This window comes from Setaria viridis, chromosome 1 (assembly GCF_005286985.2).
Source record: "Setaria viridis chromosome 1, Setaria_viridis_v4.0, whole genome shotgun sequence".
NCBI lineage: Eukaryota > Viridiplantae > Streptophyta > Magnoliopsida > Poales > Poaceae > Setaria > Setaria viridis.
In genome coordinates this window covers 26,834,011-26,846,058 of record NC_048263.2, presented here as the reverse complement: position 1 = coordinate 26,846,058, position 12,048 = coordinate 26,834,011, and the positions used below count along the sequence as shown (strand labels likewise).

Genomic DNA, 12,048 nt, shown 5'->3' with positions numbered 1-12,048 from the left:
ACTTTTCTCAAAATTCCACGCCAGCCAATCACTGCACTTGCTCGATGGTAATTTGATTTTCAGAATTTCAGCCACATCACATGGGTAGAAAAACCTTTTAACCAATGTCTCATCCCATTCATTCGATCCTTGAACAATGAGTTGGCTCACTCTGCGTAGCCTACACGTCCTGTTGCTTCCAATTGTTCTCATCCCATAAGGGCGTGGTAACCGGTTATATTGCCAATACGGATTGAGCTCCCATCCCAAATCTGATGTTTTTTCTTTAAATGAAATCCAACACAATCTTCACTATGCAATAAGTATATGTGATGAGAACGAATCCAATACGAAGTGATCCCGAGTCTGCTTGTGTGTTCTTCTCCCGGCCGCCAAGAAAAAAAAAACCTTTTTTATGATCGCCAGCTAAGAGATTTATCACCACCAGCGACATGCAGCACGGCAACGCAAGTGCAAGCACCAGGCACCCACGGCTGCATTACTGTTGTACCCTTGCGTTGCTGCGTCTGCGTCTTCATGCACATCTCATTGAACTTCTTACTTGCATTGGTGTTTCATTATTGTAACTCTGTTTCAATGTTTCTGTTACGAGCACGGTAGGATTCCAGCTTTTCGATCTCGTCGTGATTAAACGGGAGTGGGATTTTTATTTTCATGGTAGTGGCGGCATTAGATACTCCTGCATGCACGGGGGATTGAGAGGGTCGTTGACATCCCATCCCAATCCTCCCATAAGCACGGATGGTCACGCTCCGGGAGGCCGAGGCGGTCCCCGCTCTTGGCGGCCTTGTCGGTGACGGCGAGAGACCCACCGCCACCAGGCGCGAATTCGAGGAAGCGCCACACCCTAGCAGGATGGCCGTCAAGGCCGGTATAGCATCACCCAGGTGATCTGCTTGGCGTTATTGCCCCTCCACCGTCTCCGCCCGCTAGGACTCGGTGCCCGTGCCATCACGCCACCGCCAGAAGCCGCCGGAAGCAAGTAGATCAGGACCTAAAGCAAGGACGCCGTGCCACGATGACAAGCGTCGAGCTGGAGCAGTGAGGGCTGAGAGGTCTATGGCTCACCGCTCACGCCATGAGGAAATGAGGTTGTGGGGAGGGAGCTCGGCCGTGTATTTCGAGGAGCAAAGATGTGAAACTGCTGCATGGTAGCACTGTCCACGGCGGGGAAGTAGGCAACGAAGAGGGCAATGGCAAAATGGCCATTTTTGAAAAAAAAAAGATAAGTGTGAGTGTGTGACGAGAGTAAATTAGGTTGTGACGGTAGTCTGAACAGTAGAGAAATTACACTTTAGACCCCTTTAGGAGTGTTACTTGAGCAACTTATGGCATCTTTGATGCTAGCATTGCTCCTTGCAAGTCTTGGAAGTTGTGGCAGATGGACTTCAAGAATGCATTTCTACATTGTGAGCTTGACAAGGATATCTACATGGAGTAACCGAGAGGTTCTAAGAGCAAGATCCACCCAAGTATGTATATAAATTAAAGAAGACTCTCTATGGTTTGAAGCAAAGCTCCACGAGCATGGTATGGAAAAATCAATGAGTTTCTTGTACAGACTTGTTTCAAAGTCGCTCCATCATACTCCTAGTTTATTTGTGAAGGCTAAGCAAAGTAGACCAGTAATAGTCCTAGTTTACATTGATGATTTGATCATCACGGGAGACCACTCCGAGGAGATACAAAGGATAAGAGAAAATCTCTTAGTACGATATCAAATGAAGGTGCTTGGAAATTTGAAGCATTTCCTCGGACTTGAGGTGGAGTGCACAAAGTAAGGGGTATTTCTAGGTCAACAGAAATATGCCAAGGATCTTTTACAAAGATATGTGATGCTTGACTGCAAGCCTATCTCTACCTCTATGGATTTCAATGTAAGGCTAGATGAAGGAAATGACTTTGAGTATGTGACTATATATGCATTGACAACTAGTTGGGAGTCTTATCTATCTCATATTGACTCGGCTAAATATTTCCTATCTAGTTGGACCAGTTAGTCAATACATGAGCAATCCGAAAAAGCCTCACCTTGATGTAGTTAGGCATATTCTCAGGTATGTTAAGGGCACCATCAATTTTGCCATTCTATACAAGAAGATAGAGGATTGCCAGGTCATAGCCTCATAGAATACTGCGATGCTAACTACGCTAGAGATTGTAGCACACGGCCGTCAACCATGGGATACTTCATTCTCCAGTCTCGGATCTGGAGCCATATCATGATGCAGTAAGAGACAACCCACTGTGGCATTATCCAGTACTGAAGCAGAGTAATGATCAATAGTAATGGTAGCATAAGAAACAACCTGTCTTACACAATGGATGGAGGGTCTTCACTAGCCAACGGAATACTGAGTAAGGATTCTCTGCGATAATCTATGTTCTATTCGTTTGGCAGAAAATCCACTCTTTCATGCAAGAACCAAGCACATAGAAGTTCACTACCACTACATAAGAGAAAAGGTCCTTGAAGGAGGGATCGAGATGGTGCCTATGAAGACTGATGAGCATATTGCCGACATTCTCACGAAAGCCCTGAACAAGGAGAAATTCGAAAGGCACTCAGCATGGTCTGCTTGGTCAGAAAGAAGTTTGCCTTGAAAGAGCAAGGTCAAACTTCTACAACTCAACCATGCATAACACAATGAGTACTCTAGAATTGCTATTAGGAATGTTTCTAGGCTTTTCTTTTAGAAGAATGTAGAACCATGTAAGAGTGTGGAACCATGGATATTTGTGGCTTCCTAGCACTATAAATGGAGGGCCATGGCTCCTTGCCACAATATACTAGGAAAAGGCAGGGTAGAGTGAGAGCAAGGTAGAGAATTAGAGCTAGGTGAGAGTGTGAGAAGGAGTGTATGCTAGGATAGCCGCTAAAAGTTTAAGCCTTGTGTAATAGTTGTGTTATTGCAATAAATAAGGATTTTGTAAAGCGTAGTTTCTCACATTAGTGGGTATTAGGTCCATCTCATTTTCAACAACCTCTAATGTCAATAGTGCTTTACTCCAAATACCTCATATACTGATTACTAAAAGACTCCTATCAAATGACAGATCCGATACAAAGTGTAATGCACTGTGGAAAACATTTCACCTATATTTTAATATAATATTGATTTTTGTATCTTTTATAAGAATGTTTCAACATCATAATATAACATAGGTAAAGAAAAAGAGATAAATTTCAGAAAAACATTTAAATGCCTAACAAATTAGATAAAACCATAGAAAATCCTTAAATCCTTAAACAAGCTCAAAAAAATTCTAGAAAATTCTAATAAATTTTATTAAGTTGCAAAACTGAAAATTTAGGGTGTTACATAGGGTAAGACAAATGGTAAAAAAGGATAAAAGATGTATTTTTGATCGATTGGATACCCTCAATCGGCCGTAGCCCTTTATATTTATAGGGTGGGGAGGTATTATAGGGTGGGAAAGTATTGCCCCGCTTGGAGATTGTTTACAAATCAAATCCTGCATGAATCTCCAATTAGTAGTCAGTTTAGGTCAAAACTAGCTTCCTATATCAGAAATTGGCTTAGCCAGTTTTGCCCAACACGTGCCAATTTTGGTTGTCAACACTAGGTATGGTGATTGAGCTCAGCCTATCCGAAACCGTCATCCTCCATTGTCGTATAAAATACAGATCACGCAGCGGTCGGGAGAAGTACACACAAGCAGACTCGGTATCACTTCGTGTTGGATTCGTTCTCGTCACACCTACTAGCTTATTTTGTACTAAACATCATGTCAGATTTGATTAAGTTATCTTCACTGGCTAGTGCGCTTAGCTAATTAAGATGAATATACACACAATGGTTCACGAGTATCAAGAAAAGGAAGATGACCCCTATTTCTCGTCGGAATTCCGGTCCACGGCGGCCTACGCAGTCCATTTTTCCGGTGTCATGGGGGGCAACCTGACCTTGGTCGATCCTTGCAATGGCAACGTGCACCAGATCCCTAGCCACGGCATCATCGACGCCATGCGAGGGAAACGATACCTCTCGTGCACCTGGAGCAACTGGTTCCTCACGCTCGACGAGGCCACGAGGGAGTGCTTCTTGACAGCCATGTTTGCCACGCCGCCGTTGAAAGGATCAGGGACAATGACAATTGTGGTGCCTTTGCCTCAGATGCCGGAGGACCCAGCGCAGCTGGACTTCCTCTTCAACTGCGCCTTCTCAGCTTCGGCTCCAACGACGCTGGGGCCAGGCTGCGTCGTCGTGTTGGGGCTCACGGTGAGACCTACCTCCGCTACTGCTGTCTGGGTGATGACACATGGTTGCAGGTCAAGGTTATGTTTTACGACTATGTCGATGTCTTCGACGGTGTTGTCGCCTTCCATGGCGGGAAGGTATACGCCACAACCAATGCCTCCTACTATGTGGTGGTCAACGCGTCAGCCTCTCTCTGCGCCGAGAGGACCGATGTTAAGATCCCAGGGCGCTATCCTGGTAACCTTGCAACAAGGCCATATCTTGTTGCAACAACGACATCATCCAGTGAGAGCGGCGATCTCTACTTTGTCCGGCCCTATTTCTTTGGCTCTCCAGATGAGGTCGTCGACATTGTCGTCTGCCGGTGGGATCCATTTCTGGGTGTGTGGAGAGAAGACGACAACATTGAGGACACGATGCTCTTTGTAGGCGACAACAGCCTTGCGGTCTCACCAGCAGGAGAGGAGGGGATCCACTCGAACACCATCCACATCCTGCGATCAGGCTATGACGGTGTCAGGGTTTGCACATTCTCGCTGGCTAATATGACCATCATGTGTAGGTTTGTGGGGATTGAGTAGGAGGATGAGGACCATGACAAGTGCAGTGAGACAAATCCACCACCGGAAACAAAAGCATACTGGTCTCTTCCTAGCAAATGCAGGTACCATTTACTATATAACCTAAATCCTCCTTTTGAGACTACATGTTAATCCACAAGTTAGAGAAAAGATAAATTCTAAACATTTTCTCACAAAAAATTAGAAACATTTGGCTATCCATTCAGTAGACACTAAACCTCTAATCGTCATAATAATACAGACATATATGGTTACAGGTTTAAGTTCGAACTGTCAAGACAACCCAGCGGCGAAGGTGATGGAGGAGAACAGCATTGTGTAGCCAGACCCACCATCGAAGTGTCTGCTGCAGTGGTCCACCCTCCCTACCGATCTGCTGGCAGAGCATGTTGTTCCCACGCTATCGTTCATTGATTTCTTGCACCTGAAATCCGTCTGCAAGGACTGGAGTGGCATCTCGACAGCAATCGGGGACACCATGGCGTGGCCATTGCTTGTGACGCCCAACACCTCTCAAAGCAGAAACGGTGGTTCGCTGGACGTCTTCGACCCCGTGACCAAGAACAAGTACACCTTGAGCGTGCAAGTCCCTAGCGTCACAGTGCCAGACGACGGCTTGGCGTCGTTGGTGCCGCACTGCTCCAAGAACGGATGGCTCATCGTCTCTAGGGGCCACTCCTTCTTCCTCGTGAACCCATTCAAGCGCGGTGACGATGCGATGGTCGTGCTCCCACCCGTGAATGAGCTCTTCTGGTTCAAAGGGATCTCCTTGTGCTCCACGCCAGGATCTCCGGATTTCATGGTGATGATCATCGAAGGAATCTCAATCCAGCACATAGATACCGTGAGAATCAGGACATGGAGGCCTGGGCAAGGGAGCTGGGAGCAACATGAGGATTTCGACTACGACGAGATCCATTTCCTCTTAGCCACCCACAACCCTTTCTTCCTCGACGGGGAGTTCTATTGCATGACAAGGCATCGGAAGCTCGGAGCGTTCAACCCCAAGACAATGGCATGGAGAGTCCTCGATCGGCTAGCGTCGATCCGCACCGAGAACAACGTGTTTAGGGAGGGAGGGCTCGGGGAGGAAGGCCTGTACATGTACCCAGTGGAGTGGAAAGGCGAGGTGGTCGCTGTCTTCCATGACAAGGACGTGGAGGAGCCAATCGAAATGTTCCGGCTTGACCGCTCGCGGATGGCGTGGGAGAAGCTAGAGGACTTACAGGATGGAGCCATGTTCTGGGACAGGAAGCAGGTCATTGCAAGGCCATCGTCGTCCTTCGCTCAGAACTTGGATTGCAACAAGCTGTACGTGCCAGCCTTCATCGAAAATACTTGAGTGGCACCACTTACAGAGAGTGCGTGTCATACTCGATGGAGACTAAAGAGTTCTCTAACGGGACCTGCAGCTTGTATGATCTCAAAGAACCGATTAGGGCTATATGGTCCGAGCCTAATCTTGATGACTACGAGAGTAATTCGTGAATATGGGTGAATTAATTAAGGTGTTGCTAGTTGTGACTCAAAATATATTGGGTGGTTCTATTTATGATGGGCGGTTATCTGGTTGAGATTTTATCAATAATTTAACGTTCCTGTTCCAATGTAAATATTTGATTTAGCGAGGGACAACTTTATCTCCATGTATTCGTATCCACATATATCCGTTTATCCGATCCGTTTTCATCCCTGCTCAAAGGTGCCACCCCACACCATGGCTCGACTTGGGTGTTGTGGCCGCCTCCCTGTGCAACAGTTGCAGAGGCTGCCAAAGAAGCTGGCACATGGATGGGTGAATATTCCCTGATAGCTAATGATCGAGTGAGTTAAGCTACTTCGGAAATAAAACAGGTGCCCAGTGTTTTCACTACAGTTATTTTAATTTTGCAATTTCGTATTTCCCACGTTTCTATGTATCTTTTAGACACCGTATCGTGCAAACTTATGCAGCATGAAGATTTTCTTCAACAAAAATGGTCATCCTTATTAATTTAAGCAACTAAGCGCCCTTGAAATCAGTAAGTTGTTGTTTTGTACTTCAGTTCGTATGCTTTGTTTGTAGGCTGTCCAATTATTAATTAATCTTCCCATAGATTTCTTTTATTTGTTTCAAATGTAGTTATATTGAATGATTCAAGAACGAATAACTCAGTTCAGACTTCAATTAATAGTTGCATTTATCACAACTACTTACCTTATGCAGATTGATTAAGATAATTGAGATAACAGAAATATTTTACATCTTTAGATTGCTGTGTGCAAGGGAGATAACTCAAAGCAAATCAATAGCTCCGAGCTTTGGTCAAGATGTGGGTAATATCTCTTGATTGATATTTTTGCCTACTTTCTTTGTTCGCGTATTCAGATGTTCTGGGATAAACGTTACTTCATTTGTAGAATAATCGACTCTTTCTTCCGTATCAACTTTAAATATATTTAGAATAATCAGCATTCTTTTTTTTATACGACAATCTATACTGCAACAAGATGGGGGGCTGATCTATTCTGGTAATTTAGCGGGCAATATTGATTCCATAACTGCAGATAACAAGTTTAACTGAAGAATCCCCCAACTCAGCTTTCTATGGGTGTTTCAAAGAATGTCAACCATGTCTTGATATTCTTTTTTTATACCAAATATTTAAGTGTTATTATCTATAGGTTTGTAGTGCTTGTCAGCTACGAACATACTACATTATTATCTATATAACTTGGCACTGTCTTCCACGTTACACTTTGATCATTTATTTATCTTATATTATATTATTTATGGTTATAACCTTATGATTATTATATGAATCTAACCATATAAAGTTTAAATTATAAAATAAAAATTGATAGTTAAGTTATTAGTCAAAGATTGTAAAGTTTGAATCATGAAATGTGTATGTGTCTTACAAGTAAAAACGGAGGGTGTAGTATTTTAGTGCATGACATGTGTATGTCCAATATAATAGTGCATAGAGAGATAGAAACACACCAACTCAACGTCGTGATGAAATTGATTAGAGACTCGGCATCATCGATGCAGATGGTAGATAGAGGAATGGACCTACGAGAAGCCGAGAACAAATTAGCCTCCCTAATCCAGCCGCCGTTCCTTTCCTTACATCACCATGACGCCCCTCCGCCTGCCACGGATCTTCGATCCTGCCCGGCTAGCACCTCGATTGTCAAGTATGGCTCCAGTATGGCATGAGTGAACCTTTAGTACGGTTTGGCTCAAGACTGTTGTGGACATGAATGATGGCTCTGATCGCCGTATGCAATGGTGGAGGAGACATGGATAAATGATTTTAGTCGAAAAATCAGACCCAAATATCTTCAGCTCCGTGTTCCCAACCATAAGCACATTCTACTAAACAACAACAGCTTGAATATCGCCAACAAAGTTGCTCAGTTTGGAGTGGTCAGGTTGTCTGTAGTGATGCATGGCATCCAATGGTACCTGATGCTGGCCAGCATTGCAGAGCTCCTAGCGTGTGGCGTGATGACTTATCAAATGGTAGGACAACAAAGCTTGAACGGATCAGATACTTCCTGATGCTGCTGCTACCGTTGGAAGAGGAACTTATGACATTGCAATGGAGGTAGGGAGACAACTTCGTGCGGTAGTATCTCAATGGCATGTCAATGGATGGAGGACAATTAACAAAATTTCTCTCAAGTAGGACAACCAATTTTGTGGGTTCCTATGCAGGGCAAGAGATGGCCGATGGCTGAAGCACAGTTGGGACTTAGGAGATAGGCACAATTCGATAGTGACACCTCTATCTTGACAACCATTGAGGAGACTAAAGGGTTCGAATGGGGTGCTTTCAAGCAGGGCAAATTCTTTATTCCTTCACAAGCTAGGCCGGTGTGGTGCAGACAGAGTGACAGGGACAGGAAGCATGCAACAGATGCACCAGGCACACCAGGGGTCTTCGGGTGGAAAAGTCCCTGCAAAACACTATAGTCAACAGATCGATGAACTTCCCAGGTATTGCAATGGATTGACATGGGAAGGGCAACCATAGGTTTGTTTGAGTGAATGAGAGGAATCAAATGTAAAACCTATTTCCATAGTATCAACAAGGGTAGGCAACTTTTTACGTAGTGCGGTGGTGGTTTTGGGTCAAGTAAGCTCATCTTGAGACATAAAGAATATCAAAGGTTGAAACTGAGGCTTCGCTTTGCAGATGAACTCGACAAGAAAAATAGCAATGTAACACAAGAGGGAATATCGACTATGCCATTGTATATGAACTGAAGAGCATCTCGATGGCTTATGGAAAATTTTTATTTACCAAAAAATCATATTGAACAAAAAAAATTTCTTTGATGACATCGCTCCCCAACAAACATGAGAAGGCCTGGAGACATGGCCTACGGCTACCACTGCACGATATATGCAAATTAAAACTCTTGCGGCAAAGGTAGTCTCTTTTCACGAATTAAAACTCTCCGATAGAAATTCACATTATTACAAAGACAGATAAAATTAGATTACTTTAATAAAAAATATATTTCTATACAAGGTATCTTTTCACGGATTCATGTTTCACGTTACAAAATATAATGATTAAAAATGGCGATGCTGTGGTCAAGATCATTCAGGAAAGAAAAATGATAATGAACAAACAAAAAGAGAACTATTTGAATGCTATTTGCGCCGGCCACTTCGCTAGTTTGTCTTATTCAAAAATTTATTATCTGTTAACGCCACCGCTTTTGTAGTCTTTATCTCCTCCACCAAACAAGCATGATCCCCGTATGCACATCCGAATTTGCATACCTCGCTGCCTCGAGCCTGATAGAGTTCTCGATGGCAGCCTTGAACTGGTCAGTCATGGCTTAGTAGGAGGCGATATCCCTGCCCTCAGTGATTGCACGGCGCGAAACAGCAAGATGAGCTAGCAAAGAACAACCGCACGACGGTGTCGAAGTCAAGTGTGGATGCATCGAGGAAAGAGGGAACAAAGAAAGTCAAGGCGGCAGCTTGTCCCACGGGGTGGGCGCAGATGGAGCGGGAGCAGTAAGGTGAACTTGAAATGGAGTCCCACAATATGTTACGTGACGTAGTTACAAACTGTGCATGCACATAATTGACAAGTTCATGCATTCGTTTTTATGTTTTATAATTTGTTAGACTAAAGTGATACAACCACACAAGTTATTGTATGATGGTTTAAAATAAATGATACTTGTGTAATTTTTTGATTAAGACGAATGGTCAAAGTTACGACAAAAAATTAATAGTGACAAAAATAAGTCAGTCTCACTATCGCTGGGCATCTGCAATCCAGTTGTAGCAAATGTTTTTCTTTTTCGGCTGCTTAGATTTTTCTTTTTATTTAGCCCATGCTCTTCAGCATTTGAAAACGGCAGGCCGGCAGCTAACTCAAAATGAAGCAGGCAAACAAGCGAAGTTTCATGAGAGTCGGACGCTCGAGATGAAGTCTGCGCTGTCCAACCGTTACACGCCGGTTTGCTTCTCCTGTTGACTGCTGAAATTCAGAGTCTGACGAACTCAACGGGAACCTCACGCCGCATCACCCGTCGTCGTTTCACTTTCAACGGCTGGTGGTCGGAGCCTGTTCCTACCGGCCGCTGCCGCCCCGCGTGGACGATCAAAACGGCGCCACCGGCTTGGTGTTTGCTGGGCTGCTGGAGTACTGGTTGGCGTCAAGGCGGCTAACGACATGGGCCGCAGCGAGTAGCACCGTGGAAAGAACACACCACGTACGAGGAAAGAACAAAGGCTCCATGATTGCAGCACACCACTAGTGTATAGGAGTATATTCTTCTATCAAAAAATAGAAAAGAAAAAGCAGCAGCCAGATGATCCATTCAACCTGAACGCGCATGACCAATCTTTTGGATCAGTAACTCCGTCGAAACGGTATCGACACAAGAGCCTCTCTATCTCTACAGTTAGGGAAGGAAGAATACACCATTTCTCTTGAGATAACCCGCGATCTACTTATTCTCGCCTGTACTAAAGCTACCTCAACTAATTTTCCTGTCAAGTTTCTGAACTTTCCGGCCTTCGGCAGCAGCCTAGAAGAACTTGTCATAGTCCTGAGTTGGCTGCCCCCACACATCCATGAAACCTGAAACCATAGGAGCAAAGAAAATCTTCAGCTTCAGGATGAAACGTGCTTAAGATAGCATCCAACAATAAATCATCCAGAAAGCTCTTCAAGCATAGTACATACAATGTGTCAAAGACTCAAAGTTTATGATACATATCCCCACCAACAAACATCCAGCAGTTCACCTAAATTGCCAGGCCATTGAACAAGCAGGTTCCACCAGTTTGTTAATATGAAGCAATTGTGAATCTCTATTTGCAGCAGTGTTGAATATCAAGAAAGCATACTTGCCATTTCACTACCATCTAAATGCTGTTACAATGGATCATAATATAATAAGACTGCCAGATACATTTACTTTCCCATTGTAGTTGCACGAATCTATGACTACATGTATGAGCAAAGCCAGTACAGAACAAGAAGCTAGGAACACACAGGGTCAGCACTTAGTTTGGAAGCTTACAGTACCAAGTTGCACAGGAAACCAAGAAATCATGTGTGTTAGAACTGATTTATATGTATGAATGTGGTAGTGCGCCCACTTGTTAAACCAACTGCCCCATTGGTATAGATGGTTTCTGCAGTTTGGCCAGTAGTGGCACAAAGCTTTAGGTCACAAGTTAAAATCCAATTGGTCACTTTTTTTAAATACCAGGGGAAGGTCCATGTGCCTCAGGCAAATGGAAGCCCAGAGTAACAAAAACAGGGGGTTACACAAGTGATGAGTGTGGCTTTTGTACTGGGGAAGGTCTGTGAATGTTGTACCATCTTTTGCTCAAGTACTGGAAACTTGCTTATATTAAGTGATCCCAGATATCAGCCCTTGGCCAAAATTTCTAGGTGCATGGACATACATGGAAATTCTAAGCTTAATGAGTTCTTCAAGTTCCGCAGACCACAATGTATAAATACCAGGATGAGTAAAGGCCAAAAAGTGTGTTTGGGTTCAGTGTTAGTCTATCCTGAGATATAACCCTTTGTACTTTACGACTAACTTGCTGACTAATGTCTGCATCATGCATTTGAAGTTACTGTGAAACCTAAGATCCTTTCATGGCAACTTTTATCATTTTATAAGTTGATTATTTGAGGTGCAGCTACTGTCATTTTTAGGATATTTTTTCCAATTAAGTGAGTAGAAATATGGAAAAGGACATGTGAGTG

At 43.8% G+C, this 12,048-nt stretch overlaps 2 protein-coding genes across 2 annotated transcripts in view; one reads left to right on the top strand and one right to left on the bottom strand.

The window, feature by feature from the left end:
* Positions 1 to 5,282: 5,282 nt before the first annotated feature.
* On the top strand, positions 5,283 to 6,146 carry LOC117855263 (F-box/kelch-repeat protein At3g18720). The gene has a single exon (XM_034737575.1). The coding sequence runs from the start codon at positions 5,283 to 5,285 to the stop codon at positions 6,144 to 6,146; it is 864 nt and encodes a 287-aa protein (XP_034593466.1).
* Positions 6,147 to 10,638: 4,492 nt separating this feature from the next.
* LOC117857337 (uncharacterized) overlaps positions 10,639 to 12,048 on the bottom strand; it is a 5,080-nt gene continuing 3,670 nt past the window's right edge. Inside the window, exon 5 of the mRNA XM_034739963.2 lies at positions 10,639 to 10,902. Coding sequence (XP_034595854.1) covers positions 10,850 to 10,902 — 53 coding nt within the window. The 3' untranslated portion in view covers positions 10,639 to 10,849. The remainder of the gene's footprint in view (positions 10,903 to 12,048) is intronic.

What these genes read in the sequence shown, in the direction of transcription:
- LOC117855263 (XM_034737575.1), top strand. Translation starts at nt 5,283, where the DNA reads ATGGCGTGGCCATTGCTTGTGACGCCCAACACCTCTCAAAGCAGAAAC.